General features: G+C 43.4%; 1 protein-coding gene across 1 annotated transcript in view; it reads left to right on the forward strand.

Annotated features, from left to right (window-relative positions):
- LOC138361437 (F-box DNA helicase 1-like) overlaps positions 1 to 11,818 on the forward strand; it is a 21,678-nt gene extending 9,860 nt beyond the window's left edge. The window contains exons 3-9 of the mRNA XM_069320772.1: positions 423 to 577; positions 4,061 to 4,135; positions 4,348 to 4,544; positions 7,989 to 8,924; positions 9,124 to 9,221; positions 9,775 to 9,889; positions 11,795 to 11,818. Of these exons, the coding sequence (XP_069176873.1) occupies positions 423 to 577; positions 4,061 to 4,135; positions 4,348 to 4,544; positions 7,989 to 8,924; positions 9,124 to 9,221; positions 9,775 to 9,889; positions 11,795 to 11,818 (1,600 nt within the window). The remainder of the gene's footprint in view (positions 1 to 422; positions 578 to 4,060; positions 4,136 to 4,347; positions 4,545 to 7,988; positions 8,925 to 9,123; positions 9,222 to 9,774; positions 9,890 to 11,794) is intronic.
- Positions 11,819 to 22,842: the final 11,024 nt, after the last annotated feature.

A 22,842-nucleotide genomic window follows, 5' to 3' on the forward strand; every position in this document is an offset into this window, starting at 1 on the left:
TGAGATGACTGGTGGCTACACTTACTCTATAGGGCTGCCTGGTGGCTATAATCGCAGTACAGTAATAAATAACTTGTTTGCACTATTCCAATAACTTGTATACACTCTTCCAACAACTTGTGTACACTTCCAATAACTTGTGTACACATTCCAATAACTTTTGTACACTCGCCAATAACGTTTGAAAATTTCCCAATAACGTTTGAATATTCCCCAATAACGTTTGAATATTCCCTAATAACGTTTGAATATTCGCCAATAACTTGTGTCACTATTACAATAACATGTGTACACTCTTTCAATATCTTGTGTGAACTCTTCATATAACTTTTGAATACTCTGCCAATAACTTGTGTACAATCTGTCAATAACTTGTGTAAACTGTCCTAATAAGTGTTGTACACTTTTCCAACAACTTACAGCTCTAAGACTCTTGACTTGGTAAGAAGAACTATTGATTGCTTCATGAGTTCCTCGAACGAGTACATCACCCTGCAGCACGTGCCCAACGACACGCGCCATATTTGGGAAATTGAGACCCTGACGGACGAATGTCGATATAAGGTTAGTCCAATTTGTTGGTGTGTAATATAATGTGTAGGTTAAGTCCATGTTAAGTGTTAGTAAAATATGTTGGTGAGTCTGTAATATAATGTGTAGGTTCAGTCCATGTGGAAGGTTAGTCTAATATGTCGTTGAATCTGTAATATAATGTGTAGGTTCCGTCATGTAAAGTGTTAATCCAATATGCTGGTGAGCCTATAATATAATGTCTAAGTTCAGTCCATGTAGATCGTAAGTCCAGTATATCGGTGAGTCTGTAAATTAATGTGTAGGTTCAATCCATGTAGATGGTTAGTCTAATATGTTGGTGAGTCTGCATTATAATGTGTAGGCTCAGCCCATGTTGAGTGTTAGTCCAATATATTGGTGAGTCTGTAAAATAATATGAAGGTTCAATCCATGTAGAGTGTTAGTCCAATATGTTGTTAAGTCTGTAGTATAATGTGTAGGTTCAGTTCCTGTTGAGTGTTAGTCCAATTTGTTGGTGAGTCCTTAATATAATGTGTAGGTTCAGTCCATGTTGAGTGTTAGTCTAATTTGTTGGTGGGTCTGTAAAATAATGTATAGGCTCAGTCCATGTGGATGGTTTGTCCAATATGTTGGTGAGTCTGTAATGTAATGTGTAGGTTCAGTCTATATTGAAGGATAGTCTAACGTGGTGTTGAGTCTGTAATAAGGTGTAGGTTCAGTCCATGTAGAAAGTTAGTTCAATATATTGTTGAGTCTGTAATATAATGTGTAGGTTCAGTTTAAGTAGAAGTTTAGTCCAATATGTTGGCGAGTCTGTAATATAAAGTGTAGGTTCAGTCCATGTAAATGGTTAATCCAAAATGTTGATGAGTCTGTAATATAATGTGAAGGTTCAGTCCATGTTGAGTGTTAGTCTAATATGTTGCTGAGTCTGTAATATATAGTGTGTAGGTTCAGTCCATGTTGAGGGTTAGTCCGATATGTTGGTGAGTTTGTAATATAAAATACAGGTTCAGTACATGTTGAGGTTAGTCCAATATGTTGTTGTGCTGGTAAGTTAACGTGTTGGTCCAGTGCGTGTCAAGGCAAGATGTGTTGACACATTGTTGACGGGGTATCACCTCAAGAGGACTCCACTGACATTAGAGAAAGCAACTGTTTTTTTTGCATTTAGTGCATTCAGGAAGTAGCAAAGAGACACAACGGTAGTACAAGTAATGCATCAATGTATACAGTAAAGACAACCTTGACAACTGCGAACTCATTGTTGATTTAATGAAATAATATTATGTGACAAAGAAAAGATGAGGTTTTTTCCTCAGATGGGGAGAAGGTATGAGTTGTAGCAGACATACGTGATGCTATGTTAGTCTGGATTAATCCCTTAAACGACGAAACGTTATGTATAAAGGTAACTCTCATCTCACTGTTTCACTGACCTACTAGACAAGTACAAAACAGAAATTGTGTTGGTAACTCCATTTGAGGTGAATGTTGAATATAATTCTCCACGTGAGGGAAATGTTGGCTGTAACTCTCCCAACTGAGTGAATTGTTGACTGTAACTCTCACCTTAAGGGAAAAGTTTGGCTATAACTTTCGACTTGAAGGGAATGTTGTTTATTCTACCACTTGAAAAGGAATGCGGACTATTGCTCTCCACTTGAATGCAATAATCATTGCAACTCTTGTTCCCTTTTTGCAATCACTAAAATGGAATCCCAATACCAAGATAAAGGACACCAAACTCCCCACTGGTCTCCCAAGCATTGTGGAATAGAGTGGAGAGTCTCATGTCGTCCGTCTATCGGCCTGCCGTATCATCTGTCGTGAATCTATTGATCTGAACACCAGCAACTTGAAGTAAATGTGGAACAGGAACACACTCCGGCTGAGTAAGGGTCCTCGGTGCTGTGGTTCTCACCAACACTACAGAACATATCAGGTCGTCGGGTGCAACGAGAGCAAAGTTGGTTGCAATTTTCAATCTGAGAAGATCATTGGCTTTAGCTCTGCTTATAAGAAATGTTGGCTGTATTTCCCGACTTAGAGGGAATATCTGCTGTATTTCTCCACTTGAAGGGAATGATTGCTGTATTTATCCACTTCAAGGGAATGTTGGCTGCAACTGGCCACTTGAGGGAAATGTTTGCTGTATTTATGCACTTGAGGGGAATGTTTGGTGTATTTTTTCACTTGTCACTTGAAGGAAATATTGGCTGCAACTCTCTACATGAGGAGTGAATGAATGTGGTCTGTAAACATCACTTAAAGTGAATGTAGTCTGTAGCTCCTCATATAAAAGGCATGCTGGCTGCAACTTACTGGTAATGTGGTTTGGAGCTCGTTACTTAAGAGGAATATTGGCTGCATCTTCTCACATGAGAGGAATACTGGCTACAACTTTCCACTGGAGGGGAACTTTTCACTTACCCGGAATCACTGGTGATGTACACTTACCCTAGGATGCTAGATGAGCATATTTTCCTTTGGGCGCTAAGAGGGCATATTTTCCCTAAGTAACAAAGTAGCATACTTTCCCTTGAGTGCCAAATGAGTATATTTCCCTTAAGCGCTAGGGAAGCATACATCCCTAGAGGTACATACTTCCCTTAGAGAATCATGTTTCTCTTAACTAATTTAATTTAAGTTAATTAATATAACACTTTCAGCCTCCCGGCGAACAAGGAAAAACTAAGCGCAAAGTGCTTTTGGCGTTTCTGGGGATCCAGGGGAAACACTGAAAAGTGTATACTCTTTTCACTGTTCTGATCTTAATTTTTGATGTACACATTTCATTTTTGTACCAATGTGTTCGCAATAGAATGTTCTAGAAAAACATATGTATAAAATGTCATCAAACTGTGATTTAAACCACTACCAATAAAGAAACTACGTCGATCACTAGCCCAAACAGCGACGAGATGTTTCCATTCTTTTCAGGGTTGTCAACTCCACACTTGTCCTACAGCGTTAAATTTGGTATCTTTGAAAACGCAATAAAATTCCCTACACGAACATATGCATATAAATGAAGAATGAGGACCGCAGCCCACCCGCAAGAGTGTGGGAAGTGGGCGAAGTGTTATCTGTTACCTCACATCGGCGATCTACAATAGCCTTACCACGATACAACACAGTGCCGTTCTCCCAAATAGGCTATGTGGCTACTAAAGAAAACGTAAATTGTATGGCAAACATGTTCATACTTTCCTCAAGTCGATCAGATAAGATTTGAATTTTATAGAAATATTTGTTCGTCGGACATAAAAATATGTCCAACAATACAATATGGACAACTTAAAGTGGACCCCGTCGGACACACTCTTGTGTCCACGTGGGAGGAAAGTTTAATCACTAGATGATCATACTGCCCTCATGCGCTAGAGGAGAATATTTTCCTGTATCTTCACATATAGATGCAAGGTCAAGTGCAGAACTATTGCATTATGTTCCGCTGTAGTTACAGTGACGATAACTGATCTGCGATGTACTTTGTGTTTATATTTGAATTTTGTATTGTCAGGTCCTGTCACTTGCCGAGTCAGTGTGGATGGAGATGAACAGGTGCTGGGAGAGGTAGCAAATTTCCATGACACAGGTGAGTGAGTTATGAACAGTGTTGTAACAAGTGCTCGGCCAGGCTGCAGGTGTCCATGACACAGGTGTGTTATTGACAGTGTTGTAATCCACTTTCTTGAAATGGGAAATCAGCAGCCAGGAGAGGTGTACTGGAAAACTGGGAAACTGTGACATTTTCCAATTTAATAACACTGATGGATCGAATACTTCCCATTGTTACCCAACTGACAGATAGTATGTTTTCCATTGATATAAATGTTGTGGTGCGAGCACGTGTGACGGCTGTGTGTTGTCAACAGGACGGACTGGTGAAGGCCTGGCAGCTAACGAAGCCTCGTATCCAGGGCTATGACGTGTTGCTGGTCGACGGAACAGAGGACATCAATGATGCCGTCTTGGATATCCTCCTCAACCAACACTGTGCGAAGGTCAGTAGGGGAAAAACGGAGAGGAAGAGCAGCAGAGGAGAGACGGAGAGGGAAGAGCCGCAAGGGAGAGAACGGAGAGGGTAGAGCAGCAAGGGAGAGAACGGAGAGGGTAGAGCAGCAGGGGGAGCACGGAGAGGGTAGAGCAGCAGGGAGAGAGAACGGAGAAGGTAGAGCAACAGGCGAGAGAACGGAGAGGGTAGAGCAGCAGGGGGAGAATGGCGAGGGTAGAGCAGCACGCGAGAGAACGGAGAGGGGTAGAGCAGCAGGGGGGAGAGAATGGAGAGGGTAGAGCAGCAGAGGGAGAGAACGGAGAGGGTAGAGCAGCAGGGGGAGAACGGAGAGGGTAGAGCAGCAAAAAGGGAGAGAACGGAGAGGGTAGAGCAGCGGGTGGAGAACGGAGAGGGTAGAGCAGCAAGCGAGAGAACGGAGATGGTAGAGCAGCAGGCGAGAGAACAAAGAGGGTAGAGCAGCAGGGGGGAGAGAACAGAGAGGGTAGAGCAGCAGGGGGGAGAGAACAGAGAGGGTAGAGCAGCAGGCGAGAGAACGGAGAGGGTAGAGCAGCAGGCGAGAGAACGGAGAGGGTAGAGCAGCAGGCGAGAGAACGGAGAGGGTAGAGCAGCAGGGGAGAGATCTAAGAGGGTCGAGCATCATGGGAGAGAACAGTGAATAGCGGCAGGAGAGATAAGGGAGAGGGAAGAACAGCAGGGAAGACAAGGGAATGGGTAGAGCAGCTGGGGAGAGAAGGGAGATGCGAGTGAGGGACCTGGTGAGAAAAGAGAGAATGGAAGAGGACTGGAGGAGAGAGGAGGGATGCGGGTGAGAGTGAAAGAAGGATGGCAGACAAGTCAGGGGTCAGGGCATTGAACGACGACGCTGTAGAGAGAAGGAAAACAGCTGGAGAACTGCTGAGGAGGGTGGATAGAGGGCAGGCGAGTTATATTTAGATCGGAGAGATTGTCGAGTGAGAGGTCTGAGGAGACATGATGCTGGCTTCCAATTTTCATACACTTTCTAACACCCTCTTTCGTGACGCTAACTCCCCATTACCCTAAACTCTCCTACGTGATGCTGGCTGCCCACTATCCTACACTTTCCTACGTGATACTGGCTGCCCACTACCCTAAACTCTCCTACGTGATGCTGGCTGCCTACTACCCTACACTCCTCTACCTGATGCTGCCTGCCCACTACCCTACACTCTCCTACGTGATGCTCGCTGCCCAGTGCCCTATAATCTCCTACGTGATGCTGGCTGCCCAGTGCCCTACACTCTCCTACGTGATGCTAGCTGCCCACTATCCTACATTCTCACACAGCACCCTCTACGTGGTGCTGGCTGTCATCTATTATAAACTCCTTCACCCTTCCATTATATTGTACTGGCTTTCATCTACCCTATACTCCGTTACTCTTCGGTTGTGTTGTGCTGGCTTTCATCTACCCTATACTCCGTCACCCTTCCTTTACGTGGTGCTGGCTGTCATCTATTGTATACTCCTTAGCCCTTGTATTAGATGGTGCTGGCTGTCATCTGCCTTATAATCAGTCGCCCATCCTTTACATGGTACTGGCTGTCATCTACTCTATACTTCACCACTATTAAATTCTGTGATGTTGGCTGTCATCTACTCTATACTCCGTCACCCAACGTTGACGGGGTGCTGGCAATCATCTACTTTCTTTACTTCTTTACGTCACCCTTCTTTTATGGAGTGCTGGATGTCATCTACTGTATACTCCTTAACCCTTTTATTTGGTGGTGCTGACTGTCATCTACCCTGTACTCCGTCACCCTTCCTTGACGTATTGCTAACTGTCATCTATGCTATACTCCATTACCCTTCCTTGACGTGGTGCTTGCTGTCATCAACATTATATTCCGTCACCCTTCCAACGTGGTGCTGGCTGTCACCTATCCTACACACCGTCACCCTTCCTTGACGTGGCGATGGCAGTCTTCTACCCTATACTCCTTTAAACTTCCATAACGTGGTGCTGGCTGACATTTACCCTATGCTCCGTTGCCCTTTCTTGACGTGGTGCTGCCTGTCATCTATCCTATAATCCGCCACCCTTCCTTGACATGTTGCAGGCTGTCGCCAACCTTACACTTAGTCACCCTTCGTTTACGTGGTGTTGGCTGTCATCTACCCTATACTCCGTTACCCTTCCTTTACGTTGTGGTAGCTATCATTTACCCTATACTCCATCATTATTCCTTTACATGGTTTTGGCTGACATCTACCCTATACTCCATCACCCTTCCTTTCTGTGGTGCATGCTGTCATCTACCCTATACTCTGCCACTCTTCCTTGACGTGGTGTTGGTAATCATCTCCCCTGTTCTCCGGCACCCTTCCTTTACGTGGAGCTCCTGTCATTTAACATATGCTCTGTCACCTTTCCTTGATGTGGTGCCGGCTGTCATCTAACCTTTTCACCGTCATCCTTCCTTTAACCGGTGCTGGATGTCATCTACCCTGTAAGCTATCACCCTTCCTTGAAGTGGTGCTGACTGTCAATCTACCCTATTCTTCATAACCCTTCCTTTATGTGGTGTAGGATCTCATCTTCCCTATACTCCGTCACCCTTCCTTGAAGTGGAGCTGTCTGTCATCTACTTTATAATCCATCACCCTTCCATGTCGTGGTGCTGGCTGTCGACTACCATACACTCTGTCACCCTTCGTTTACGCTGTGCTGACTGTCATTTACCCTACACTCCATCACCTTTGCATGACGTGGTGTTGGCTGTCATCTACTTTTTACTCCGTCACCCTTCCATGATGTGGTGCTGGCTGTCATATACCCTATTCTCCATGACCCTTCCTTGCCTTAGTGTCGGCTGCCAACTACCCTATTCTCTATCACCCTTCCTTTAGGCGGTGCTTCCTGTCATCTACCATATACTCTGTCACCTTTCCTTTATGTGGTGCTGACTGTCAACTACCCTATACACCGTCACCCTTTCTTGAAGTGGTGCAGACTATTATCTACCCTAAAATACGTAACCCTTCCTTTATGTGGTGTTTGCTCTAATCCACCCAATACTCTAACACCCTTCCTTAACGGGTGCTGGTTGTATTCTACCCTATACTCCATCACCCTTCTATGATGTGGTGCTAGCTGTCATCTACCCTATACTCCATCACCCTTCTATGATGTGGTGCTGGCTGTCATCTACCCTATACTCCATCACCCTTCTATGATGTGGTGCTGGCTGTCATCTACCCTATACTCCATCACCCTTCTATGACGCGGTGCTGGCTGTCATCTGCCCTATACTCCGTCACCCTTCTATGATGTGGTGCTGGCTGTCATCAACCCTATACTCCGTCACCCTTCATTTACTTGGTACTGGGTGATATTTCATATATATCTATTGTGCGCAGATTTTCATCTGGTGACAGTTGTCATTGAATTGTGTTGTTGTTTATGTTTCAGGTGTTTGTGGGAGACTCTTGCCAACAGCTGCGCTTCTTCGGAGGGACAGTCAGCGCCCTGGATAAGGTGACAGCCACTCACAAGTTTTCCCTCAGCCAGTCCTTCAGGTTCGGACCAGAGGTGTCATATGTAGCACAATGTGCTCTGGAGGCTCGCCTATTGGTTCCCCACCGGACTGTCGTCGGAGCAAGAAAAAAAGACTCATTTGTCCATGCTCCAGATCCTAAACTTTTTGACCCAAGCTCAAAACTCAAAAGGGCTTATATAGCTATGACAAATACGGAACTTTATAGAATAGCCACGAAGATATGTGAGGATAAAGAGTACATTGCAGCATCCATGACATTTGCTGGTGGATTGAGTAAGTATGGATATGACGATGTTATGGACATATTTAATTTAAATCAAATTCAGGAGGGTCTTGCCACAAGAGAATCAGCAAATATTCAGAATCCATTAGTGGCCAAGTTCGAAACCATAGCCGACCTTACGAACTTTGCTAAAACGTGTGAAGACCGGGAGCTACTTTCCAAAATTAATATGTTCCATTGCAGTGGGAGTAGGACACCCTATCACGTGACTCTGCTTACTCAGAGGTGCAACACAGAGGCATCCGAGGCAGATATATGCTTCAGTACCGTTCACATGGCCAAAGGGCTTGAATGGGACTGGGTTATATTGACAGATGGCATTATTAACCCATTATTCAACTTACAAGACTTATATGCATATAATGATGAAATGTTGAGGCAGGCGTATGTGTCCTCGACACGAGCCAAGAAGTTCTTAACCATCAACAATGCGGTTCTCTATGCCCTCCTTTCCGCCCATGACGAGCTGGACGTGTTAGTAGCGAGGAAGAGCGTCCAGGAGAGCGTTGTGTGTCTGTGGTGCCACGCCCCCGTCACCCCCTCGCCCTCCCCGCTCATAATTAAGGTACCCTCGCAATCACTTTTTTAATAAACTCTTGTCATGATTTTTGTTCAAAGGTATTATATATATTAAGTGGTAATTTTGTGTAATATATAATTGCCGGACTTGAAAATAGTAATGATACATGACATATTATATTTCTTATATAGGAGAAAGATGTCACATAATCTTGAATATACTTAATTTTGTATATAATTTTTAGGCACTGTCATACTACATATCTGATAAAGGTTACCGGTTTCCCGGAGGATATATGTGCGACGGGTGTGCAACAAACGCAGTAGTCACAAGCCTCACCAGGTGAGAAACAATTTGTTAGTGGTGCTGTGAGTTGTTAGTGGTGCTGTGAGTTGTTACTAGTGCTGTGAGATGTTAGTGGTGCTGTGAGTTGTTAGTGGTGCTGTGAGTTGTTAGTGGTGCTGTGAGTTGTTTGTGGTGCTGTGAGTTGTTAGTGGTGCTGTGAGATGTTAGAGGTGCTGTGAGTTGTTAGTGGTGCTGTGAGTTGTTAGTGGTGCTGTGAGATGCTAGTGGTGCTGTGAGATGTTAGTGGTGCTGTGAGTTGTTAGTGGTGCTGTGAGATGTTAGAGGTGCTGTGAGTTGTTAGTGGTGCTGTGAGTTGTTAGTGGTGCTGTGAGATGCTAGTGGTGCTGTGAGATGTTAGTGGTGCTGTGAGTTGTTAGTTGTACTGTGAATTAGTGAGGCTGTGGGTTGTTGGTGGTGCTCTGAGTTGTTAATGGTGTGTGAGTTGTTAGCGGTGCATCAACTAACAAAGCATTAATATTATTGTTTTAATTACCTTTATTCTTCTATTGAAATTCATATATTTTTCTTCATGAATAATATTATGTTTCAGAATCACTGGAATAGAAGGTGCTGATATGCAAATCTTTGCTCGAGCCTCCCGCTTAAGGTTGATCACTGGGAAGCAGCACGAATCAACCCTCTACAACGAGAACGCAATGAGATGGGTAATTATTTTGTTACAAAGGTCTGCAGACTAATAGCAGACATTTAAAGCTCAGTTGACTATTTCCTGACCTAAAAAGCTCAGTAGACTGAAATCTATTGTTCAAAGCTTTGGTGCCTAACCCATGATCTTTCAAAGATTAGTAGACAAACACCTTATCTTCAAAGCACATTACTCTACTAAATGACCGTCAAAGTTCAGTAAACTAATACCTGACCTTCAAAGCAAAGTAAACTAGTGCCTGACCTTCAAAGCTCAGTAAACTAATACCAGACCTTCAAAGCTCAGTAGACTAATAAACAACCTTCAAAATCAGAAGATTAAGACCTGACCTTAAAAACTGTGTTGACTATTACTTGACCTTTGAAATCTCAGATTCACATCGAAACTTAAAAAATTATTAGATTAACGCCAGACCCTCAAATCAGAGTAGAGTAATCCCTGACCTTGAAAGCTTTGTAGACTAACACCTAACTTCAAAAAATTAGTAGACTAACACCTAACTTCAAAAGTTTAGTAGACTAACACATGATCTTCAAATCTTAGTAGCCAAAACCGTACTTGCTAAGCAGAGAAGACTAAGACAAAAATTAAAACACAATAGACTAACAACTTACTTTCAAAGCACAGTAGACTAATACCTGACTTTCAAAGATCAATAGATTAATAAGTTATCTTCAAAGTTCAATACACTAATACGTGACCTGCAGAGCTAAATATACTAATGCCTGCAATTCAAAGCACAGTAGATTAACACCAGCCCTTCAGAGTACAGTTTTCTCTCACTTGACCCTCAAAGTTTAGTAGACAAACACTTGTCCTTCAAAGCACAGTTGGCTCACTTCTGACCTTCAAGGTTTATAAGATTAACACCTGATCTTCTAAGCTTAGAAGACTAACACCTGACCTTAAAGCACAGTAGACTTGCATCTGACCTGCAAAGCACCGTAGATTTACAATTGCCCTTCAGAGCACAGTAGACTAATACCTGACCTTCAGAGCACAGTACATTAACACCTGACCTTCAAAGCACAGTAGACTAACACCTGACCTTCAAAGCACAGTATACTAACTCCTGACCTTCAGAGCACAGTACACTAATACCTGACCTTCAAAGCACAGTACACTAATACCTCACCTTCAAAGCACAGTAGACTAGCACCTGACCTTCAGAGCACAGCACCCTAGCACCTGACCTTCAAAGCACAGTAGACTGGCACCTGACCTTCAGAGCACAGTAGACTAGCACCTGACCTTCAGAGCACAGTACACTAGCACCTGACCTTCAAAGCACAGTACACTAGCACCTGACCTTCAAAGCACAGTAGACTAGCACCTGACCTTCAGAGCACAGTAGACTAGCATCTAATCTTCAAAGCACAGTAGACTAGCACCTGACCTTCAGAGCACAGTAGACTAGCACCTGACCTTCAAAGCACAGTAGACTAGCACCTAACCTTCAAAGCACAGTAGACTAAGACCTGACCTTCAAAGCATAGTATAATATCACATGACCTTCAAAGCACAGTAGACTAACACTTGCCCTGCAAAGCACAGTTGACTAATACCTGCCCTGCAAAGCACAGTAGACTAATACCTGACCTTCAAAGCTCGGTAGAAGAACATCTGACCTTCAAAGCACAGTAGACTAACACCTGACTTTCAAAGCACAGTAGACTAACACCTGCCCTCCAAAGCTCGGTAGACTTACACCTGCCCTTCAAAGCTCAATAAACTAACACCTACTCTTCAAAGTACAGTAGACTAACACATTTTTATTTTTATTTGTTTCAGTGTTATTCTGGCATAGGCCTTAAGCCTCTGGCTGGCCCACTATGTGTTACTTGTTTTTGTTTCTCTTATTTAGGCAGAGTATGAGTATTTATGACTTGTATGTTCGTTTCAGTATGAATATGCTGCATGTGTTTGATAACTTCTTCTGCTCTGTTGAATCATAGTTATCATATTGGGTTTGTGACTGCACTGTGTTAGATAATGTTTCAGTGGTGTGTGTCGGGCATTTCTCCACAGTGCTGACATTTCCTCCCAACTTCTGGAACCTGTATGCCTATTTCCTATGCACATGGGTATCGAAGCTTGATGCTATATAAGTGTACTTATGTTTTGTGTATTTTGATAAAAGGCTTCCTTTTATCAAAATAAGCGGTTCCTAGTTAGTTGAATTCTTGCACAAAATCGCAGATCCTGATGTTGCTGCTGCTTTGTTGTGGTCACTGTACATCTTCTGCATTACTCTATTTAAATTAACTGTACTCACTTAAATTGTGATGGACTCTGTGAAATGTAAATGTCTATATTTCTTCTCTTAGTTGCAAGTTCTGAAACTTTGTGTACAATATTCTTCCCTATTAATCCCACATGACTTGGAACCAAGTTGATAAGTACCCGACGGCCTTGACTTTTGAATCTTTGCATTAATGCTATGACGTTTGTGGTCAGATGGATGTTATCACGTATGTGTTCTTGTTGGAAGGTTTCAGTGGCAGTTCTCGAATCTGTATGTATAACATGTTGTCTGTGTTCAGCAAGAGTATGTTCCAAAGCATTTTGAATGGCTAGCATTTCTGTTTGTAAAGTTGAACACCCGTTTGAGAGTCTCCAACTAACTACAGAATTTCCTGCATGAACAAATCCACAAAGGCAGTGACGAGGGTTCGAACCTATGTCCGAGAGCATCCCATACACTGCCTTAATCGACTGAGTTACAACAAGGTTAACAGAATTGCATCCAGAAGTTCTTCTGACTTTACTTGGATCCTGCAGCCTCTCCGAGACACAAACCATGATTTTACGCAATTACCCCATGCACTCGAGCTCTGTCAATAGGCCGTTCTACCTCTTCGCCCTTACTTCATTACACACAGAAATGACAATAGCGTGATGCCTCAAATGAACAAATACATATGGGCCGTAACGAGGGTTCGAACCTACGTCCGAGAGCATCCCAGACGCTGCCCTAATCGACTGAGCTACGACATGGTTAAAAGAATTGCAACCAGAAGTTCTACTTCAACTCTACTTCAGAATGCGCTCTATAAGTCATCATAATTATTGGGACCGCTTAAAAGTTGACACACTCCCGCTACACAAACACACCTCCTTGACAAACACCTCCAAGAATTACCGGATTCATACGTCAGGCTGCGAGCAGCCGCGTCCAAAAGCCTTTTTTGACCATACGACTAACCGGCGGGCTGAGGGGCCATTGAACCCCAGAAGCTACACAAGGAAAGACGCTGACGTGTGAAGAGTTTTTTAAATTTGTCAGTTACCAATCCAGTTTGGACTTGGGACTTGGCCAAGTGATGGTTCACTGACTTAAGTTTATTGTCTGTCTCTTGTGTTAAATGATTCCGTTGATCTTGAGTTGCCACTACTTCTTGCAGTTGTTTTTGTGGATTTTTATGGTCTGGTGTCTTGACTACCCGACTGTTGTTGGTTGTCTGCATGTCCATGTCGCGTTGTTTGTCCTCTTGTGCTCTGTCTTGTCTCATTCTGTTTCTTGTGTAACTGAGGTCTGCTGCAGGATCTTGTCCATTATTACACAAGTGATTTCTTGAGTCTGTTGTTGTGAGGCGTTCTTCATCATCTGTAGGCAATTGATAATGGTCTCTGCCAAGATCTTCAGGATGTTTTTATAGCTGGATTTCGGTAAAACAGTAAATTTGCTGTGTTGATTCCGAAAGTGATTGCTGTTCCTCCCATGTCTCACACTTGCCTTCTGGACTGTGTCTTGCCCTCCCACATCTCACACTGGTCCTGTATTGCATGTCCGCTCCACCCATCCTCACACACTTGCTTTATAATTATATAAAATATAATTGTGACTATAAGGTTTGTATACGTGCCCGTCTTCTCTGGAATTACATGGGGTTGTATCGCAGCAACCTCCCCCCCCCCCCACCAACGACCAGACGTATACAGTACTGTACTCCGGCTTCTCCCAAAATGCCACATATAAGACTTGTGTTTTATGATAGTGAAGCAAGACACTTATCTTACTTAGTACACTTAAAAAACAATCATGAACGTTTGGGCAAGATTTTTTAAATCGAGACTTACATAATTATTGTTTACTGTAAGATTAGAATAATGTTTGTTTCTCTCTCAGGAACAGCAGGGTGCTATTAACAGAACAAAAAGGAGGATCCGCGTTTTAGCCAATCTGATTGTCTTAAAACGCCATAGGTCCCTGGTTTCCAATGATGGTCTTCCCCCGGTCGTCTAGGTCCAGAACCACCACCATGATTAAATGATCATGAAAATTTTGAAGAATTCTGTAAAAGAAAAAGAAAATTATTTCAATTTCAATAATTTTTCCAATGTTAGAGTGTTTGATTTTCATTTATGACTTATTTGTGTTTATTTTACTTTTCCTGTGATACCTCCTGTGTGTGTGTGTGTGTGTGTGTGTGCTCACCTATTTGTGCTTGCGGGGGTTGAGCTTTGGCTCTTTGGTCCCGCCTCTCAACTGTCAATCAACTGGTGTACAGATTCCTGAGCCTAGTGGGCTCTATCATATCTACATTTAAAACTGTGTATGGAGTCAGCCTCCACCACATCACTGCCTAATGCATTCCATCCGTTAACTAACCTGACACTGAAAAAGTTCCTTCTATCGTCTCTGTGGCTCATGTGGGTACTCAGTTTCCACCTGTGTCCCCTTGTTCGCGTCCAAGGAACGTGTCCCTTGTTCGCGTTGTGTGTGTGTGTGTGTGTGTGTGTGTGTGTACTCACCTAGTTGTACTCACCTAGTTGTGTTTGCGGGGGTTGAGCTCTGGCTCTTTGGTCCCGCCTCTCAACCGTCAATCAACAGGTGTACAGATTCCTGTGTGTGTGTGTGTGTGTGTGTGTGTGTGTGTGTGTGTGTGTGTGTGTGTGTGTGTGTGTGTGTGTGTGTGTGTGTGTGTGTGTGTGTGTGTGTGTGTGTGTGTGTGTGTGTGTGTGTGTGTGTGTGTGTGTGTGTGTGTGTGTGTGTGTGTGTGTGTGTGTGTGTGTGTGTGTGTGTGTGTGTGTGTGTGTGTGTGTGTGTGTGTGTGTGTGTGTGTGTGTGTGTGTGTGTGTGTGTGTGTGTGTGTGTGTGTGTGTGTGTGTGTGTGTGTGTGTGTGTGTGTGTGTGTGTGTGTGTGTGTGTGTGTGTGTGTGTGTGTGTGTGTGTGTGTGTGTGTGTGTGTGTGTGTGTGTGTGTGTGTGTGTGTGTGTGTGTGTGTGTTTGTGTGTGTGTGTGTGTGTGTGTTTTCACAGTTTTTCACAGTACAGTTTTCTCTCACTTGACCCTCAAAGTTTAGTAGACAAACACTTGTCCTTCAAAGCACAGTTGGCTCACTTCTGACCTTCAAGGTTTATAAGATTAACACCTGATCTTCTAAGCTTAGAAGACTAACACCTGACCTTAAAGCACAGTAGACTTGCATCTGACCTGCAAAGCACCGTAGATTTACAATTGCCCTTCAAAGCACAGTAGACTAATACCTGACCTTCAGAGCACAGTACATTAACACCTGACCTTCAAAGCACAGTAGACTAACACCTGACCTTCAAAGCACAGTATACTAACTCCTGACCTTCAGAGCACAGTACACTAATACCTGACCTTCAAAGCACAGTACACTAATACCTCACCTTCAAAGCACAGTAGACTGGCACCTGACCTTCAGAGCACAGTAGACTAGCACCTGACCTTCAGAGCACAGTACACTAGCACCTGACCTTCAAAGCACAGTAGACTAGCACCTGACCTTCAAAGCACAGTAGACTAGCACCTGACCTTCAGAGCACAGTAGACTAGCATCTAATCTTCAAAGCACAGTAGACTAGCACCTGACCTTCAGAGCACAGTAGACTAGCACCTGACCTTCATAGCACAGTAGACTAGCACCTGACCTTCAAAGTACAGTAGACTAGCACCTGACCTTCAAAGCACAGTAGACTAAGACCTGACCTTCAAAGCATAGTATAATATCACATGACCTTCAAAGCACAGTAGACTAACACTTGCCCTGCAAAGCACAGTTGACTAATACCTGCCCTGCAAAGCACAGTAGACTAATACCTGACCTTCAAAGCTCGGTAGACGAACATCTGACCTTCAAAGCACAGTAGACTAACACCTGACTTTCAAAGCACAGTAGACTAACACCTGCCCTCCAAAGCTCGATAGACTTACACCTGCCCTTCAAAGCTCAATAAACTAACACCTACTCTTCAAAGTACAGTAGACTAACACATTTTTATTTTTATTTGTTTCAGTGTTATTCTGGCATAGGCCTTAAGCCTCTGGCTGGCCCACTATGTGTTACTTGTTTTTGTTTCTCTTTTATATAGGCAGAGTATGAGTATTTATGACTTGTATGTTCGTTTCAGTATGAATATGCTGCATGTGTTTGACAACTTCTTCTGCTCTGTTGAATCATAGTTATCATATTGGGTTTGTGACTGCACTGTGTTAGATAATGTTTCAGTGGTGTGTGTCGGGCATTTCTCCACAGTGCTGACATTTCCTCCCAACTTCTGGAACCTGTATGCCTATTTCCTATGCACATGGGTATCGAAGCTTGATGCTATATAAGTTGATGCTTGATGCTATATAAGTGTACTTATGTTTTGTGTATTTTGATAAAAGACTTCCTTTTATCAAAATAAGCGGTTCCTAGTTAGTTGAATTCTTGCACAAAACCGCAGATCCTGATGTTGCTGCTGCTTTGTTGTGGTCACTGTACATCTTCTGCATTACTCTATTTAAATTAACTGTACTCACTTAAATCGTGATGGACTCTGTGAAATGTAAATGTCTATATTTCTTCTCTTAGTTGCAAGTTCTGAAACTTTGTGTACAATATCCTTCCCTATTAATCCCACATGACTTGGAACCAAGTTGATAAGTACCCGACGGCCTTGACTTTTGAATCTTTGCATTAATGCTATGACGTTTGTGGTCAGATGGATGTTATCACGTATGTGTTCTTGTTGGAAGGTTTCAGTGGCAGTTCTCGAATCTGGATGTATAACATGTTGTCTGTGTTCAGCAAGAGTATGTTCCAAAGCATTTTGAATGGCTAGCATTTCTGTTTGTAAAGTTGAACACCCGTTTGAGAGTCTCCAATTAACTACAGAATTTCCTGCATGAACAAATCCACAAAGGCAGTGACGAGGGTTCGAACCTATGTCCGAGAGCATCCCATACACTGCCTTAATCGACTGAGTTACAACAAGGTTAACAGAATTGCATCCAGAAGTTCTTCTGACTTTACTTGGATCCTGCAGCCTCTCCGAGACACAAACCATGATTTTACGCAATTACCCCATGCACTCGAGCTCTGTCAATAGGCCGTTCTACCTCTTCGCCCTTACTTCATTACACACAGAAATGACAATAGCGTGATGCCTCAAATGAACAAATACATATGGGCCGTAACGAGGGTTCGAACCTACGTCCGAGAGCATCCCAGACGCTGCCCTAATCGACTGAGCTACGACATGGTTAAAAGAATTGCAACCAGAAGTTCTACTTCAACTCTACTTCAGAATGCGCTCTATAAGTCATCATAATTATTGGGACCGCTTAAAAGTTGACACACTCCCGCTACACAAACACACCTCCTTGACAAACACCTCCAAGAATTACCGGATTCATACGTCAGGCTGCGAGCAGCCGCGTCCAAAAGCCTTTTTTGACCATACGACTAACCGGCGGGCTGAGGGGCCATTGAACCCCAGAAGCTACACAAGGAAAGACGCTGACTTGTGAAGAGTTTTTTAAATTTGTCAGTTACCAATCCAGTTTGGACTTGGGACTTGGCCAAGTGATGGTTCACTGACTTAAGTTTATTGTCTGTCTCTTGTGTTGAATGATTCCGTTGATCTTGAGTTGCCACTACTTCTTGCAGTTGTTTTTGTGGATTTTTATGGTCTGGTGTCTTGACTACCCGACTGTTGTTGGTTGTCTGCATGTCCATGTCGCGTTGTTTGTCCTCTTGTGCTCTGTCTTGTCTCATTCTGTTTCTTGTGTAACTGAGGTCTGCTGCAGGATCTTGTCCATTATTACACAAGTGATTTCTTGAGTCTGTTGTTGTGAGGCGTTCTTCATCATCTGTAGGCAATTGATAATGGTCTCTGCCATGATCTTCAGGATGTTTTTATAGCTGGATTTCGGTAAAACAGTAAATTTGCTGTGTTGATTCCGAAAGTGATTGCTGTTCCTCCCATGTCTCACACTTGCTTTCTGGACTGTGTCTTGCCCTCCCACATCTCACACTGGTCCTGTATTGCATGTCCGCTCCACCCATCCTCACACACTTGCTTTATAATTATATAAAATATAATTGTGACTGTAAGGGTTGTATACGTGCCCGTCTTCTCTGGAATTACATGGGGTTGTATCGCAGCAACATCCCCCCCCCCCCCACCAACGACCAGACGTATACAGTACTGTACTCCGGCTTCTCCCAAAATGCCACATATAAGACTTGTGTTTTATGATAGTGAAGCAAGACACTTATCTTACTTAGTACACTTAAAAAACAATCATGAACGTTTGGGCAAGATTTTTTAAATCGAGACTTACATAATTATTGTTTACTGTAAGATTAGAATAATGTTTGTTTCTCTCTCAGGAACAGCAGGGTGCTATTAACAGAACAAAAAGGAGGATCCGCGTTTTGCCAATCTGATTTTCTTAAAACGCCATAGGTCCCTGGTTTCCAATGATGGTCTTCCCCCGGTCGTCTAGGTCCAGAACCACCACCATGATTAAATGATCATGAAAATTTTGAAGAATTCTGTAAAAGAAAAAGAAAATTATTTTAATTTCAATAATTTTTCCAATGTTAGAGTGTTTGATTTTCATTTATGACTTATTTGTGTTTATTTTACTTTTCCTGTGATACCTCCTGTGTGTGTGTGTGTGTGTGTGTGTGTGTGCTCACCTATTTGTGCTTGCGGGGGTTGAGCTTTGGCTCTTTGGTCCCGCCTCTCAACTGTCAATCAACTGGTGTACAGATTCCTGAGCCTAGTGGGCTCTATCATATCTACATTTAAAACTGTGTATGGAGTCAGCCTTCACCACATCACTGCCTAATGCATTCCATCCGTTAACTAACCTGACACTGAAAAAGTTCCTTCTAACGTCTCTGTGGCTCATGTGGGTACTCAGTTTCCACCTGTGTCCCCTTGTTCGCGTCCAAGGAACGTGTCCCTTGTTCGCGTTGTGTGTGTGTGTGTGTGTGTGTGTGTGTGTGTGTGTGTGTGTGTGTGTGTGTGTGTGTGTGTGTGTGTGTGTGTGTGTGTGTGTGTGTGTGTGTGTGTGTGTGTGTGTGTTTGTGTGTGTGTGTGTGTGTGTGTGTGTGTGTGTGTGTGTGTGTGTGTGTGTGTGTGTGTGTGTGTGTGTGTGTGTGTGTGTGTGTGTGTGTGTGTGTGTGTGTGTGTGTGTGTTTGTGTGTGTGTGTGTGTGTGTGTGTGTGTGTGTGTGTGTGTGTGTGTGTGTGTGTGTGTGTGTGTGTGTGTGTGTGTGTGTGTGTGTGTGTGTGTGTGTGTGTGTGTTTGTGTGTGTGTGTTTGTGTGTGTGTGTGTGTGTGTGTGTGTGTGTGTGTGTGTGTGTGTACTCACCTAATTGTACTCACCTAATTGTGCTTGCGGGGGTTGAGCTCTGGCTCTTTGGTCCCGCCTCTCAACCGTCAATCAACTGGTGTACAGATTCCTGAGCCTATTGGGCTCTATCATATCTACATTTGAAACTGTGAATGGAGTCAGCCTCCACCACATCACTTCCTAATGCATTCCATTTGCTAACTACTCTGACACTGAAAAAGTTCTTTCTAACGTCTCTGTGGCTCATTTGGGTACTCAGCTTCCACCTGTGTCCCCTTGTTCGCGTCCCACCAGTGTTGAAAAGTTCATCCTTGTTTACCCGGTCGATTCCCCTGAGGATTTTGTAGGTTGTGATCATGTCCCCCCTTACTCTTCTGTCTTCCAGTGTCGTGAGGTGCATTTCCCGCAGCCTTTCCTCATAACTCATGCCTCTTAGTTCTGGGACTAGTGTGTGTGTGTGTGTGTTCTGTGTGTGTGTGTGTGTGTGTGTGTGTGTGTGTGTGTGTGTGTGTGTGTGTGTGTGTGTGTGTGTGTGTGTGTGTGTGTGTGTGTGTGTGTGTGTGTGTGTGTGTGTGTGTTTTCACAGTTTTTCACAGTACAGTTTTCTCTCACTTGACCCTCAAAGTTTAGTAGACAAACACTTGTCCTTCAAAGCACAGTTGGCTCACTTCTGACCTTCAAGGTTTATAAGATTAACACCTGATCTTCTAAGCTTAGAAGACTAACACCTGACCTTAAAGCACAGTAGACTCGCATCTGACCTGCAAAGCACCGTAGATTTACAATTGCCCTTCAAAGCACAGTAGACTAATACCTGACCTTCAGAGCACAGTACATTAACACCTGACCTTCAAAGCACAGTAGACTAACACCTGACCTTCAAAGCACAGTATACTAACTCCTGACCTTCAGAGCACAGTACACTAATACCTGACCTTCAAAGCACAGTACACTAGTACCTCACCTTCAAAGCACAGTAGACTAGCACCTGACCTTCAGAGCACAGCACCCTAGCACCTGACCTTCAAAGCACAGTAGACTGGCACCTGACCTTCAGAGCACAGTAGACTAGCACCTGACCTTCAGAGCACAGTACACTAGCACCTGACCTTCAAAGCACAGTACACTAGCACCTGACCTTCAAAGCACAGTACACTAGCACCTGACCTTCAGAGCACAGTAGACTAGCATCTAATCTTCAAAGCACAGTAGACTAGCACCTGACCTTCAGAGCACAGTAGACTAGCACCTGACCTTCATAGCACAGTAGACTAGCACCTGACCTTCAAAGTACAGTAGACTAGCACCTGACCTTCAAAGCACAGTAGACTAAGACCTGACCTTCAAAGCATAGTATAATATCACATGACCTTCAAAGCACAGTAGACTAACACTTGCCCTGCAAAGCACAGTTGACTAATACCTGCCCTGCAAAGCACAGTAGACTAATACCTGACCTTCAAAGCTCGGTAGACGAACATCTGACCTTCAAAGCACAGTAGACTAACACCTGACTTTCAAAGCACAGTAGACTAACACCTGCCCTCCAAAGCTCGGTAGACTTACACCTGCCCTTCAAAGCTCAATAAACTAACACCTACTCTTCAAAGTACAGTAGACTAACACATTTTTATTTTTATTTGTTTCAGTGTTATTCTGGCATAGGCCTTAAGCCTCTGGCTGGCCCACTATGTGTTACTTGTTTTTGTTTCTCTTTTATATAGGCAGAGTATGAGTATTTATGACTTGTATGTTCGTTTCAGTATGAATATGCTGCATGTGTTTGACAACTTCTTCTGCTCTGTTGAATCATAGTTATCATATTGGGTTTGTGACTGCACTGTGTTAGATAATGTTTCAGCGGTGTGTGTCGGGCATTTCTCCACAGTGCTGACATTTCCTCCCAACTTCTGGAACCTGTATGCCTATTTCCTATGCACATGGGTATCGAAGCTTGATGCTATATAAGTGTACTTATGTTTTGTGTATTTTGATAAAAGGCTTCCTTTTATCAAAATAAGCGGTTCCTAGTTAGTTGAATTCTTGCACAAAACCGCAGATCCTGATGTTGCTGCTGCTTTGTTGTGGTCACTGTACATCTTCTGCATTACTCTATTTAAATTAACTGTACTCACTTAAATCGTGATGGACTCTGTGAAATGTAAATGTCTATATTTCTTCTCTTAGTTGCAAGTTCTGAAACTTTGTGTACAATATCCTTCCCTATTAATCCCACATGACTTGGAACCAAGTTGATAAGTACCCGACGGCCTTGACTTTTGAATCTTTGCATTAATGCTATGACGTTTGTGGTCAGATGGATGTTATCACGTATGTGTTCTTGTTGGAAGGTTTCAGTGGCAGTTCTCGAATCTGTATGTATAACATGTTGTCTGTGTTCAGCAAGAGTATGTTCCAAAGCATTTTGAATGGCTAGCATTTCTGTTTGTAAAGTTGAACACCCGTTTGAGAGTCTCCAACTAACTACAGAATTTCCTGCATGAACAAATCCACAAAGGCAGTGACGAGGGTTCGAACCTATGTCCGAGAGCATCCCATACACTGCCTTAATCGACTGAGTTACAACAAGGTTAACAGAATTGCATCCAGAAGTTCTTCTGACTTTACTTGGATCCTGCAGCCTCTCCGAGACACAAACCATGATTTTACGCAATTACCCCATGCACTCGAGCTCTGTCAATAGGCCGTTCTACCTCTTCGCCCTTACTTCATTACACACAGAAATGACAATAGCGTGATGCCTCAAATGAACAAATACATATGGGCCGTAACGAGGGTTCGAACCTACGTCCGAGAGCATCCCAGACGCTGCCCTAATCGACTGAGCTACGACATGGTTAAAAGAATTGCAACCAGTAGTTCTACTTCAACTCTACTTCAGAATGCGCTCTATAAGTCATCATAATTATTGGGACCGCTTAAAAGTTGACACACTCCCGCTACACAAACACACCTCCTTGACAAACACCTCCAAGAATTACCGGATTCATACGTCAGGCTGCGAGCAGCCGCGTCCAAAAGCCTTTTTTGACCATACGACTAACCGGCGGGCTGAGGGGCCATTGAACCCCAGAAGCTACACAAGGAAAGACGCTGACTTGTGAAGAGTTTTTTAAATTTGTCAGTTACCAATCCAGTTTGGACTTGGGACTTGGCCAAGTGATGGTTCACTGACTTAAGTTTATTGTCTGTCTCTTGTGTTAAATGATTCCGTTGATCTTGAGTTGCCACTACTTCTTGCAGTTGTTTTTGTGGATTTTTATGGTCTGGTGTCTTGACTACCCGACTGTTGTTGGTTGTCTGCATGTCCATGTCGCGTTGTTTGTC

The sequence above is a fragment of the Procambarus clarkii genome, chromosome 8 (genome assembly GCF_040958095.1).
Source record: "Procambarus clarkii isolate CNS0578487 chromosome 8, FALCON_Pclarkii_2.0, whole genome shotgun sequence".
Taxonomy (NCBI): Eukaryota; Metazoa; Arthropoda; class Malacostraca; order Decapoda; family Cambaridae; genus Procambarus; species Procambarus clarkii.